The sequence below is a fragment of the Chionomys nivalis genome, chromosome 2 (genome assembly GCF_950005125.1).
Source record: "Chionomys nivalis chromosome 2, mChiNiv1.1, whole genome shotgun sequence".
Lineage (NCBI taxonomy): Eukaryota > Metazoa > Chordata > Mammalia > Rodentia > Cricetidae > Chionomys > Chionomys nivalis.
The window spans coordinates 15,304,214-15,318,856 of NC_080087.1; the positions used below are offsets into that span (position 1 = coordinate 15,304,214).

The 14,643-nt window shown below is 48.5% G+C and overlaps 1 protein-coding gene across 1 annotated transcript in view; it reads left to right on the forward strand.

The window, feature by feature from the left end:
• The first annotated feature begins 2,173 nt into the window (after positions 1 to 2,173).
• The window catches only part of Cnksr3 (CNKSR family member 3), a 92,658-nt gene continuing 80,188 nt past the window's right edge, over positions 2,174 to 14,643 (forward strand). Inside the window, exon 1 of the mRNA XM_057761640.1 lies at positions 2,174 to 2,732. Within this exon, the coding sequence (XP_057617623.1) occupies positions 2,681 to 2,732 (52 nt within the window). The 5' untranslated portion in view covers positions 2,174 to 2,680. The remainder of the gene's footprint in view (positions 2,733 to 14,643) is intronic.

Genomic DNA, 14,643 nt, shown 5'->3' on the forward strand with positions numbered 1-14,643 from the left:
GGTCCTAGTACCAGCACAGTAACACATCAAATTCAATCAAAAGGTTTGCTCATTTCCTAGTCAAGTGGGAGGAACCCTGGTGAGTACCAAGGTGGGAAGGAAGGAGAGCGCTCCTGTTGAAGAGGGTGGGTACAAAGTAACAAGGTTACAGGAGCAAGCAGAAAGAAAACTGGCAAACGTGTAAACGATTTTTTTTTTTGTATACACATCAATTTCGGGAGCTGTTTATCTCAAATCCCACTTCTTTGATATGCCAAACTTTCTCCGCAAAGTTTGCACATCGGAGGGGCAGTCAGCACACCCTAAAACTTTTGCATGCTAACAGCTGTAATTAAGGTAGAAGCCTTATTTACATAGTAATTAGCCTGCCGGACTGGAAGGGTAAACGGATCGCTAATTCATTTAGATAGTTAATTGGCCTTTCAGGTTGGAGATTTTAACACGCCTTTGCCTTTCTTGGCATATTTTATGTGTGCACTGAGTATGGAGCGTGCTGACCGTGGGACAAAACTCTGCGAACTGGGCTCTGGAATTTCAGCTTCTAACGCTCCAGCGAATTGCAAAGGAACCAAAGAACATCGTCAAAACAAATAAAATTCTACAGCAAAATCACTAGCACTCGATTCTCTGTGTGATTCTGTTTCTACACCCTGATTCATATTTATCTCAACCTAGTTATTGCTGCCTTGGTTTCCGCAGGCAGCACTGTTGCTTGGTAATCCCGGTCACACGGTGATAGTCGAAACTGTCTTAACAGTTCCCTCTGAGCAAAGGTCAAGATGGTTCTCTCTTGAGGCCATAAAGATGGTTAAGGAAAGAGACAGGTCAAAGATCATTTCTAAAAAGAGGGCAACTATGCTACCAGGAATCTTCTCATGGCCTTTGCCAAGTCACTGGGTTGGCTAATTAGTTTTGGTTTTAAAAAGATCGCTATTTTTTGATAGCTGGACCTCTCTACTGTATAGATGAATTATACTGGTGGGCTAAGGTAGTTTACACACTATATGCCCACCACAGTATAATACACACACACACACACATACACACACACACACACACACAGCTAACGAGCTCTGAGCGCTGGGTATTAGCTGTGATTGTCCCAGGTACTAAACAGCACCTATCCCCAACACAATAAATATTGAATGAAGGCAGTGGTTGGGACAGAGGATGCTTCTGCAGGTGTTTACTGAATGAATAAACTCGAACCACTCCCTTAGGCCTGGAGCTAGGTAGTAGGAAGTAGGAGAACAGATCCAGCTCAGTCCACCCAACATTAAACAGCCTCTGCCCTGGATTGGGTTAATAGTCGCCATGGGGAAGATGGAAATCAATAACTATAATTGAAAGAAGACTCACTAGGGGCCAAAAGAGTGTCTATGCCTGTGTGTGGGAGGTAGAGCCGGGAGGGCCAGAGGGAGGTAAACACCGGTTATAGGGTTTTCCCCAGAGCCAGGCTCTGCTTCCAAATTGAGGCTTCTAGTGTGGAAAGGGCTCTCCTTCCCTTGTCGGAGGCAGAAACTGGGGATTTTTCTTCTTCTTTTCCTCCTCTCCCCCCTCCTTTTTTTTTTTGGCTTCCTGCCAAATTTCGCCCCAGGGTTAATGACTAATCCAAATCGAGCGTTAGGTCATTTTGAAAATATGAATATTACATTATGGCAAAACACAGCTCGAAGAACTGCCATTCTGCTGTTATTACACTGAGAAGTCGATATACTGCAGCAACCCGGAGAGCAGTGGTACATCGCCACCTTTTTGCCCAAAGCACACGATTATGACTTAGTGTAGGAAATGTAAAATGAACTGGGCAAGATCTTCATTCGAAGCTTCTAAAACAAGAACATACACGTCTTACTTAAACAAACAACAAAGAACAGTTCATAGGATTCGGACTGTTCGGCTCCCACTAGGCTGGAACCTCTTCGGAGCTAACCGGCTAGACAGGGACTCGGGTAGCGACGACAGCCCGCCTTCTGAAAAGGAAAAGTAGAGCCCTGGAGAGCAGAGCTGAGCTTGCCGGAGAGAAAGTAACTACTAGAGACCGCGTCATCGCGACCCCGCCCCCTCCCACGTGTTGCTCCCACTCGGCCCCGCCCCCTCCCACGTGTTGCTCCCGCTCAGCCCCGCCCCTTCTTTTATTCCCCGGAGCTCGGCGCAGAGCTGAAACTTTGCAACTCGAGCGCGCACGCTCTGCGTTCTTCCCTGCCCGGGCGGCCTGCGACGGTGGCTCAGGAGGTGGGACCGGCTGGCGGGAAGGCTCGGGGCGCCGGCGCACGCGGAGTGGGGACCTCGGCGGGGACGGACGCCGCTCGCAGGAACCGCGGAGTGCCAGCCGACCTCGAAGTTCCTGACCAGCAGAGTTCCATGCCTGGACAGCCCCGGCCTGGAGTCTGAGGTCCCAGCGGTGCTCCCGCTGCTGCGGAGGTCTCCGAGGAGCAACTGTATCACTGAACGGCGTGTGGGAACTGCAGCTGGACGAGCAGCCGACACCGGACACAGCCGTCCAGTGAGCCGGGGCCCAGGACCGCGCTTTCCTGGCTGAGTCGCAGCGGGATGGCCCGCTAACCGCGGCCATGCAGGCTTGAGCGGACGTCCAGGGCGCGCAGGGGACAACCGCAGGCGCGGGCTGCTGCACTCCGCCGCTGACTTCCTAGCCCAGGGGGCAGTGAAGTCGCTTACCATGGAGCCCGTGACCAAGTGGAGCCCCAAACAAGTGGTGGACTGGACTAGAGGTGAGCGGGTCGTGGAGGACCCCCCCCCCCCCGCGTTCTGCAGCCCGGGAGATGGGGCGGCCAGGAGTCGGGCATTGGGGTTCTTGGCCCCTCCTGCGGGCGACAAAGCAAACTTCTGCCGAGCGGCCTGTGCGCCCCTATCTGGTGCGCCTGCTCCGAGCGGTTCATTTCGGTGGGGGTGCGCGTTGTGTGCCGCGGACGGGATACCCATATTTAAGCCAGGGAACAGTGGAATAGCCTTTCCGTGAAAGATGGGCTGGGTATGCGGGACCAGGGGATTTGGCGCCAGGGCACACTCTCTTTGCTCTGCTCGGGTACCGTGCCCGCGACTTGCTGCCTGTCGCCAAGCGCAGAGACACAGGCGTCTTTGTGTGGGTGATTGCCGATGGATCTAGTAAAGGCTGCGGGCCCGGAGCAGACCGCGGGCGTGACCAGGCGAGCAGTAGGGCAGGTAGACGGAGACTCCTGCGGCCAGTCTAGCCTGTCTGTTTGGGTTGGAGAGGGTGAACTGGCTTTCGTGCCTGAGAGAATCCCAGCGCCAGGACTCCCGCAGAGGCAGCGACTCAGCTCTGGAGGCGCCAAGACCCCCGGGGGCGCAGCATTTTGAGGCCAGTTAAACCCTGAGAGCAGAGCGTCTGGAACTACAGTTCTGTTCTGTACAGTGCTCGGAAAGAGGAAATCCAGTGGGTGCTGGGTGGGGCAGCAGCAGTGGAAGGGTCTCTGTTACTTTATCGTTTCTCTCATGACAGTTGCCAGAGGGGTTCGACTCTCCTTGGCCTCTTCCGGTAGAACAGAGTTCACTGAAATCCATAGTGTGTTCTCAGGGATGCCACCTCCTCACTTCAACATTCGTTTCAAGTTACTTTTCTTGCCGCCTTCTAGTTGGTCTTCCAGATGAGTGGCACCCTTTTTCAGTAGTAGTTACAGAGCTGTAGAGTTGTGCACACTCGGCTGAGTGCTCTGCCTTTGCTTTTGTTCATCCCGGTGGACATGAGTAGATGATGCGGATGTGTTCAGGTCATCTTTCAAATTCCCCTGCCCATGGCTGTGGTACAGTGGAAACTCCTCCTGCCGTTTCTCAAGCCAGTGTCTCAGAGAGGCCCCTGGAAGGGGATGTCCCGGTAGGGAAGTGTATGCAGTCCATGTGGTCACTCCTGTCTTCTCTGGGGAAGGTACCGTCTACTTTCTTAGGAAGTTGTTTTCCCAGTGGCCAGAATTTCCAGGACTCTCAAGTAAAGCTACTATGAGGAGAATGGATACACGGGCCTTGGCGACTGTGCCAGGGTGAACAGTAAACCACAGCAGTAACAGCAGTAGACTTAAAAGTTATTTTAAGCCCATTCCCTTAACACGAAGTGTAACTTGTGCTGAAGACAGTACCAGGCGCCTCAGCTAGCTTGCTGAGATGGAGCAGATGGCCTGCTCCACAGTACCGACTGATCTCAACTGCTGTGTGCTACGTATGCAACGCACCCGTGTTTGAAGACTTAGTGTGAAGAAGGAATAGAAATATTAACAACTTTCATGTTTATTACGTATCAACACGGTATTTTGAATAAAATTTGCTACTAAAATGGACTCCAGTCGTTTACTTTTTTTCTTAATTACAGCCTCTGTGATTTTGCAGTGACATGGCTCATGCCTGTGGCTCACAGTTGTTTTTGTTCTATGGTACTGTTCTAGTCTCATGAAGGGTAGATTTTCTGTGCCGCTGCCAGTCTACTTAATAATATACAACCAGAAAAATGGTATCAGGCAGACAGGAGGGTGATGAAGTGAGATCTTCACACCCTCAATATAGACAGATGATAGATAGATATATAGATGACAGGTAGATAGGTGATAGGTAGATAAATGATAGATATATAGGTAGATGATAGGTAGAAGATAGATAGATGATAGATATAGATAGATTCTAGATAAATAGATAGATGATAGATGATGGATAGATAGATGGATGATAGATGATAGACCTCTTTTTGTCCTTTTGTCCTTTCTTAGCATGGGGAGAAAATGTTAATTTGCATATGATTATTATTATCATTATTGATTTAAAAGGAAGGAAGTTTAAAGCATATTTTGGGGACTTTGGCCTTTGGCCTTACAGCTTGGTTGGGGTTACTTCCGTTTAGAGAAAGTTTTGAGCTGCCCTGAATGAGCAGCTGTGTTTAGGACCCTTGGTGCTCACTTCTCAGGTTACGGATCTGCGCTGGCACTTGGGAAGCGTCCTACAAATTCTGTGCCCTTTTGACCTCATAGAAAGACCTAGATACTTTCTGTGTTAGAATCTTAAACAACGATAAAAAGTGGAAATACTTTGCCTAACTCTTGTATGGCAAGAGGCCATTTCTCGCAGAGTGCATGGCGTGTTGAGGGAGGATTTCGCACTATAATGGCTCACAGGTATGACTTTTTCCCAAACAACTGACATAAGCCATTTGTTTTCTTGGGGCTGTTGTTAGCTGTCTTTGCTTGTCTCTCTGCCCAGCTCCCGCTTTATAAATACATCCTTGTGACAAGCAGCGTGTCGCGAAGATGTTCCCACTCTTGGTGTTGTGACTTTGAGTGTGGGAGTTACAGGGGCTGTGAAAAGCTCCATCTACACTCAGCCACATCTACCGCTTGGGCTTATGTCTATATCACAGACCCACGCTAAGAAAGAATGCAGTGTGCTGGGTAAACACGCCCATCTGGCTTTCATTATTAACTTTTGCCTTCACCATTAGCAGTTTCACCATGATATGAATAGATGCCTGGTAAATATTAACAGTCTCAGGCGCAGGGATAGATAGGTGTCGTACAAGTATCAACTTATTTTAACAAGCACAGCCGCCTTTGAGGCAGGAACTTTTATTCCGTTTTGCTCTTGAGGAAACCGAGGCACAGAGAAGCTAAATGTCTTTTTTTTTTTTTTTTTTTTTTTTGGTTTTTCGAGACAGGGTTTCTCTGTAGCTTTTTGATGCCTATCCTGGAACCAGCTCTTGTAGACCAGGCTGGCCTGGAACTCCCAGAGATCTGCCTGCCTCTGCCTCCTGAGTGCTGGGATTAAAGGCGTGCGCCACCACCGCCGGGCTTGAAGCTAAATATCTTGACTGGTGTCACCCACTGGTTGGTGCATAGTATTTGACCCAAGTGCCTAAATGCTGCCTGGTTCCCTTTTCTCAGGATTGTGCTCCCAGGGCAATGCAGAGAAAGCACCGAGACTCTAAGCATGCCTAGGAGTAGGCCCACTGCATTTTCATGACACAATGTATTAGTAGTGTGTGTCAGTGGCTGAGAGCCATCCAGCATGTATGTATTTTATCCTACATGGTCTCTCTGTGACAGAAAGTTGTGTATACATGAGATGGATTCTTAGTTCATGGCACCTGTCCAACCAAACAACATGGTTAAAGGCTTTTTGCAGAGTTTTACAGTGTGTCGAGGCAGCCACACAAAAGAAGAACCAATGCCCTAAGCAACCGTGAGTTCCAGTTTTCTCTCGTAGGAGAGTCTGAGGTTGGGCAGCCCAGAGGCTGCTGTCATCCTGGTCTCATGCAGGTGACTGGTCTGTCTCAGGTTCTGTTCCTATGGCCGGCAGGAAAAGGGAAACTTAGTATCAATGCCCACTGACAGTCAAGATTCCCCTTTAAAAAGTTCATATGGGCTCCACCTCAGTTGTCAGAGAGGCTGCACGACCACTTTAGACCGGAGAGAGCCCGTCACTGTAGATTTTTGTGTATGTCCGGTGCTGGGAATTGAACTGAGGGCCTCACACGTGATAGGCAAGCACTCTATCACTGTACTGCACTTTCAGCACCGAGTTGGGCACATTGTGACCTTAACACAGTTGGAATGAGTTAGGAAGGAAGAAAGCCTAGGTATTGCTAGGCAGCCCGAGTGTCTACCACATGGCATTGAACATAGAATGTAGGTCATACATGTACTTCAAGAGGGACCCAAACCCAGTTTCTTACTTACAGACCGCAGGCCTGCTCTGCTGTAGAAATACTGTCATTTTCATTTCTCTTGCGTAACCTCAGGTCAAAACCTTAAAATAGACGGGGTTTTTGTCCTTCAGCTTTCTTTAAATACTAGTTCTGGAATATGTCTCTGCTCCCAGTTGAGTTTCTGCTTTCACACTGTTGAGCCCTGTATTCAAGAAGGAAGACACTGCTTTGTCCAGTGTCCCTGTCCTTCTCTTGGCCATGATTGGTTAGAACTGGCAGCTCTCAGTCACTGTGATACTGAGCGAGCACATCTGGATAGCTCAGCTTTCCTGCCAGAAGCCTCTTGCTGGCCAGCGGACTGTCAGTCACTGTCTCCACCTCTGTCAGACAGTGGCAGGGACTTTCCCCTCCCAAGGCTGAGCAGGTGGCATTGGAAGCATCTGCCTGTCCTTCATTCTTTTCCCGAGTATATAATGTATCAGCTTCCTTCAAAGAGGTGCTCCCTGTGTGCTCGTGGAGGGGCTGGTGGGTTTCACAGTGTAGGTCAGCTGCCGTGTGCTCCCCTCACTGTTGAGCGCTGTCTTTCTTCCCTGCAGTATCTGGGGGTCAGGTTTGTGCAGTTCTGGGTCCGGTTCAGGATGTAACTTTCCTTTTGGCCTCTGTGGTCCCTGGAAACGGGGGGTCTCAGGAGCCATAGCCGTTTTACCGTAGTTCCAGAAACTCCTTCCCGCCGACTCCTTCTCTGGCTCTGTTCTGTTTCCTGGGCTTTAGCAATTAAGTTTTCTTAATCACTGTACTGGAAAAAACACAAAATGAAGCATTTATTATGTGGTAAATGCTGTTTCAAGAGCTTGCTTTAGACACAGTAACCTTTGAGTCCTCAGAAAAGTCCAAGCAGAGACGTAGGTACCATTGTTAGCCCATATTAAAGGGACGGAGGCAGGAAGGAGGGTTTGCTCAGGGTCATGGATTTACAAGCAGTGTGCGCTTTGAAGCTCTCCTGCATCTCTTCATCTCTGATGCCTCATGCCAGACAGGGGAGCTGAGTGGCTGGGAGCGTGGGCACCGCAGTCAGATCAGTTGGCATCCCGGTTTGCCTCTGACTGTGATCTTATATAAGTGCTCCATAAATTGCTATGCTGTGTTTTTTATTGCTTCCTTCCCTTTATCCTATAGCTTCAGGTCATGAACTGTTCTCCGAGCAGCGAGGTCTCCTAAGGTGGATTCTGACCATATGACCACCGATTGCCAACCAGCCAGAGAACTAGAGTGGCACATGTAGCCCATCAGGAAGGTTCTAGGTTGGCTGATGATGCGTACCTCTTGTTCATATGGGGCAAACAATGCACATTTCTCGTTTCCTCTGTGTGTATGTGTGTGCATGTTCATGTGTGTATCATCGGAAGTCAACCTCAGATGCCATTCCTCAGGTGCTGCCTATCTTGTGTTTTGAGACAAGTCTCTTGCTAGTGCTCGGGGCTCACATTAGCTCAGCTGGCGGGCCAGCAAGCTGTAGAGACCCTCCGGTCTCAGTTTCCCTACTTTAGCTTTACAAGTGCATGCTACTGTGCCTGACTTTTTAACTTGGGTTCTGGGGCTCAAGCTTAGATCATCACATTTGATTGGCAAGCACTTTCACCCACTGAGCCATGCCCCCAGGCCCCTTAGCTTCTGCTTTAAGAGGAATTCCACTTCCAGCTAACATGGCATTAAAATGACCCCTCCCGCCACCACCCATACCTACCTGGTCCATGACCTCCTCTGGCATTTTCAGGCCTGTCATGTCAGAATCTATTTTAACATGATCCCCTGGTCACCACACACCTTTTACGGTTGGAGAAGCCCTCTTGCAGCACACAGTCAAAACATATGTTTTCAAAGTTAGCTGGTAGGCCCTGCCACTCCCCTGTCACCGGGGCCGCTGATCTCCACACAGAGCTCAGTGCTTGAGTCCTGGAGTACTTGTCCTTAGGTTGAGGGTATTTGACTTGGCCACTCATTAAGACAGAAAAGGCGATCTTAAGGCTCGTGCTTCTGTTTATAGGCATCACCTAGCAACAATGCATGTAGTTCTTAGCAAAGTAAATGAGACATTGCCCATGTGAGTCTTTATCTGTCCTCTGGGATGTTTGGAAAGCTCATAACAAGTTTGGGTTTTATTATTTATTTATTTATTTATTTATTGTTTTACTCTTTAAGGTGAGCGATGGAGAGGTGTTGCAGGTCAGTGCTCACTGTGGCTGAAGCTTGCTTGTTTCACGTGTCTCAGCTGTACTTAGGATGACATGATGGGCCATTGGCCTGTAATGTCTTCTGGGCTGGGGTCATGTGGGGCTTACCACTCGTAGCTGATTTTGAGATTCCTGTGTGTATATTTCGCTTTTGGCGGACAGAGACAGTAGATGCCACCTCAGGAATAGATAGCCACAGCAGTTTTCAAAATTCAGAAGTTCGTGTCATTGCCAAACTTGGCCGTCCTGGGTCCTGTATCCTCGGAGATGGGAGGGCACCTCTTCCTGTCCAGCCTTGGCCATCAGAGGCTCAGTGTGCCGCTGCCTCTTCCTGTGGCCGTCGCAGCTAGCCATGCTTGGGAACATCTGTGGAATGATCTCACTTTCCTTTCTCTGTTTGGCTCCCATTTCTGCTTTCTCTGGAGTTTTATCCCTGGCTTAGCCATTTTCTGGGCTTGACATGAGCAAGTGAGGCTTTGCGAGTTAGATGAGTTGTCCCAGATCGGGAGGCCAGGAGCTGAGGCTGGCTTTGATTCACTTCCTCTAGTCCAGGTGGGTGGGGTATGAATGTTTGGTTCCTTCTAACCTACGCTTGTGGGAAGGTGTGATTTCAGAGGGCTGCCAATGTTGTTCTTGCTCTGGTTTCAGTTCCTGCAGAATTCTTGATATTAGGAACTTCTCTTTCTAGTTGGGATGTTAGCTCAGCAATGGAATAAAACATTTCTCCTCTGACTTTCTTAACCGTGTGTGTGTGTATGTGTGTGTGTGTATATACACACACTAATACTATTTTATTTTCTAGTGATGTGATCCAATCCTGAGCCTTGGGCATGCTGGACACTGAACCCCCAACCCAATTTTATTTTTACGTTGAGTGCAATGTTTTTTGTCTAAGTGGTCCAGTTAGCACATCTGGCTTGTAGACTCACACACGTATGTACACATGTGTCTGACTTTCTTAAACAACACTTGTAGTTGTTAAGGTCCTATGTGGTGCTCTTGAGATTCATCGGAGTGTACCCATTTAGTTATTTTTGACCAGAAGGCTGGGCAGGTTGAAGGACTGAAAACACCAGGACTTTGGAGGGAGACAGAACCTGACTCAAATCATGTGTCTGACACGCAGAGGTTGGAAAACTTTGCCATGTGACTTTGTCAAGCTCATCTTCACACGCATCTTATCATGGAAGAGGGACCCATGATAACGAACATAGAGGATTTTAGTTAGAGGGAGAACACTCGGTACAGTATATGGTGTATAAATATCCATACACTTAATTATTTGTTATTAGTTCATAACACTTCCAAGTGAACAAATGGGATATAATTGGATGATCTTTATTTAAATATTCGGCACCCTTGTGACTGGCTGTCACCTTTCTCATGTCACATAGTCATTTGTGACAGCAGGACCTCCTTTTTTTATTGGTAGACAGGCAAGTAAAGTGGGTTTATCAGCTGTTTTCTGCCCTGTGGATTTCCTGGCCACTTCCTTTCCTTTCTTGAGAGGACCCCCCCCATGTCTTCTGGGAAGATGGGGGTATCAAAAAGTTGGGTGGCTTCTCTTTTGAGAACCATTTAGTGTTGCTATGATGACACTGTGCTGTGGTAGGAAAGAGTGCTTCAGGTTAGGTTAACAAGCAGGATCCCTCTCTGTCTGCAGAGGTTTGACTTAGGACTCCTGGATATTAACGTGCTTGGATGTTAATTCCCTTATGGAAAAAAGCACAGTGTTTGCGTGGAGCCTACATATGTTCTCTCTTACGCTTCCAGTCTTGTTAGGTTATTTCTAATATAAAATGTAGGGGGATATACTAACCACTGTGAAACTATATTGCTTAGGCAATGAGAATAAGAATAATAGGTGTATACGTATTTGGCACAGACAAACTTTTCCTCCCTGATGTTTCATCTGTGGTTCCTTCAGTTTGCTGAGGGGAAGCCAGAAGGGAGCCCATGGCTCTGGAGGCTGATGGTGTTTCATGAGTGAGTGAGTACCTTGTTCAGGGTGATGCTCTAGGGACAGGCTTTCGGCTGCTCTTAGCCGGATAGATGTGGTGGGTATCAGTGAGCTGGGTGATGGACCAGCCCCTCTACATGGGCGAATGAGAAGATAACCTGTGTTCTTAAGTGTAAAGACGAAAACAGCAGAAATGTGGAGGAGAGCAAACTGGGCAACTGGCGAAGGGCTCCTTTGGATGGTGTGACCGGGGAAACCTTTCTGAGAAGATGGCGTATAGGTGTGAACACAGGAAGGAATTGGCTGTGGAAAATTAGGGCGAGGACCACCATGTGAGAGAGTGGTTGGTGCCAAGGCCCTGCGGAGTGCGTGAGGAAAGGAAGATGGTGGAGTGGAGAGCAAGGCTGGTGGGGTGGCAGCTGGAGCGGGAAAGGGGGCGGTTGGGCATGAGGGCTTGTGCGCCCGTGGACGAAAAGCAGGGCATGGCCTTGTCTGATCTGGCTTCTGTTTTCTCGTTTTGGTTTTTGGTACAGGGTTTCTCTGTGAAGCAGCTCTGACTGTTCTGGAACTTACTTTGTGGAACAGGCTGGCCTTGAACTCACAGCAATCCTCCTGCCTCTGCCTCCCAAGTTCTGGGATTAAAGGCGTGCGCCACCACCACCCAGCTCTGATCTGGCTTCTGTGGTAGCCCTGAATGTAGGGAATAGAGCTGCGGATGTTGCCTTATTCTGGAGATGATGCTTTAGACTGTGACGTTGCTCATGTTGGACTCTGAAGTCAAGTTTAGGACAATTCATCCATCTCTTTAAACCTCAGTACTTTGAACACAGCAGTTGAAATTGGGATGTCTGTCTGTCCCTTTTCTTCCTACCTGGGTTAGGTAAGTTCTCTGGCCTCCCCGCGTCCTAGATCCTGCCTTACCACGTGTGCTGGGCATCCAGCCTTTCTCTTGTTGCCTTCATGCATTCTGCTCACAGCAATGTTCTTTCCTGGCGTGTTCTGCTGGAGCTCCCGTGTCTGAAGTTGCTTATTCCTCTGTGAATAGGGTTTCTGTGAAAGCCGTCCTGGCCCAGTTTGTTTTCTCTGACATCAAATGGCCAATTGAACAGTTTTTAACCTGTGCCCAGGAGGTTCAGATGCAGATGTGTTTACTGGGACAGACAAAGCAGCTCTTTAAGTCACAGGCTTAAAATAGGTGGGAGACATTAGAATGCTTTGTGTTTGAAAACTTTGAAAGTGTTTGAGTACGGGAACTGGCAGATCTGACTGAAAATATTTTGCTCCGCCGATGGTCTGTCCTAATTTTTATTTTAGAAATCAGAGCCATTTTAGTTGAATAGATGGTATTCTGGGACATTCTCAGCAAGCAAGAGTTGAACACATTTTTGAAAACGCTCAGTGTCTCACTTCTCAATAGGAAGGGCAAGGAGGGAGGGAATGGAAGTGGGGGAATAATCGGCAAGTTCTGTCTTACTTACAGGCCCAGTTTCTTGACCGCCTGGAGGCAAGAAGACTGTCACTCTCCAGGAGGAAAACCCCTGCGCTATCTATCGGGAGGCAGCAGTCATCTGAGTCATGTTTTCCTGAGGGAAAGAGAAGTGAAAGGGAGAGATCCAGGGAGGGGAAAGGGGGAAAGTTAGTGCTTCCGAGAGAGAGAGAGAGAGAGAGAGAGAGAGAGAGAGAGAGATTCCAATATCTCTAATTGAACAATTTTACATGTTCTCAGAGGTGTGTGGGGGTGTGGGTTTGTGTGTTCAAGTATGCTCATGCACATGCGTGCTCCTGAGTGTGTGTGTGTATATAAGCCAGAAGAAAAGGGCAGGTGCTATTCCTCAGGTATTATCTACTTGTTGCTTCTTTCTTTCTTTGTTTGTTTATTTTAAGATAGAGTGTCCATGCTGACTGGCCAGGGAATCTGTGGATCTGCCTATCTCCCCAGTGCTGGAATTACACCCGCATGCCACTATGCCTTACTGTTTTTGTTTTTACTGTAGGTTGCAGGTCCTTTGCTTGCAAGGCAAGCGTCTTACTGACTGAGCCATCGCCCTAGCCCCTAGAAGTAACTCCAAACCACAGTGTCCGCAGGAAGGTCTAGTGAGACGCCTGTGGGAGCATGGTGTATGTGGCAGAGGAGCCCGCACATGCGAACGTGGTGTGCTGGGAGGGCCTGGCTCCCTAGCACCTGTTGTGGCTGTCAGCACCATCTTAACATGGATTCTGACAGGAGCCGTCACTAACTGGGAACAGATGACGCATCTGTGAGCAGCATTTGTGGAAGTTTCTCTGTCTACCCTGCAGCTTAGAAAATGCTTAATAAGGAGCATCAAAAAGATACCGACTCTCCACTAGTGAGGTGCCTGGTGACCGGGATAATGAGGCTCACCTGTGAGCACCTCAGCCAGCTTAATGCACCTTACACAAAGCCAGACCTCTCTGGGGAGAAAAAAGCCTCTGTGCTGGTTTGGATTCCGACAGGAACGGACTGGGTCCTGGGAACAGGGAAACCTGCTGGGTGCCAGAAATAGGCGATCATTGTCTTTGACCCCTGGTGCTTCTGATCGGGGTTTGAAGAGACCATTTTCCAGATGGGTGCCAGTGCTGCCTCCTGCTAACACAACATGGCTGCCCTGGAACTGGCTTGTTCAGTCTCAGCATACCTGGGAGCATCATCAGCACCACCTGGGGACATGGCTGTAGCGCATACAGGCTTCTGACACTCAGCATCTTCAGGTGATTCTGGTGCAGCCTGTAAATCCAGAAGCATTAGTCTGTCTCCTTTCAGAGGGACCAAACAGAAATCAGTGACAGCAGTCAGACCCACCCTACTGATAAGGTGGCTTTAGGTTGAAGCATGTTGAGTGGTTAAGAAGGGGAACTCTGATCGCAGGGATGGTTTTTGACATGATTAAGTATTTGGGTCACCGGACCTGGGTTCCTAAGTGCTCTTCTTACAGCGTGAATAGGGGCCAGTTAAGTTTGTTGTCTCAGTGGACTCCCAACTGGCAGCTCAGTCCCTCGTATGGTACATCCCTTGGTTGTGGTCTTCTGTGTTGCCACACCTGCAGAAACCTAGGACAAGTGGGTATTTCATGGGTCTGTTTCTTCCTTCACCAGGCTTAAGTTATTTGCTTATTTAGATTTGTTTTTAAATGGTGCTGGGGATGAAAGTGAGGACCTTGTGTATTCTAGGCAAGTACACTGCCTCTGATCTACAGCTCCAGCCTTGTTTAAAGTCACAGTATTGCATGTTGCTTGGACTGGCACTGAGCACTGATCTTCCAGTGAGTGTGCCACAGTGCTTGACCTGAGAAGTTCTTTTGTCTCAGTATGTGGACCCAGAATCAGTCAGATGCTATGGGAGTCAAGAGGGCCACCAGAAGCGAACACTGGAGATCAGAAAGGGTCATGAGCTTTGAACCATACAAAAGTCTCAAACTCAAATGTTGGAGGGCCAACTGCAGTGCTAGAAATGGAAGCTGAGGTCACACAGAAACTGTATTAATCAAAACACTGCTTGGCCCATTAGCTCTAGTTTCTTATTGGCTAACTCTTACATATTAATTTAACCCATTTCTGTTAACCTGTATATTGTCACATGGCAGTGGCTTACAGGCAAAGATTCGGCATGCCTGACCCTGGCAGCTCCATGGCGTCTCTCTGACTCTGCCCTTCTTTCTCCCAGAATACAATCCAGTCCTCCCTTCCTCCTTAAGTTCTGCCATATCAACAGGCCAAGGCAGTTTCTTTATTCCTTAGTGGTAATCACAGCACACAGAGGGGACTCCGCATCA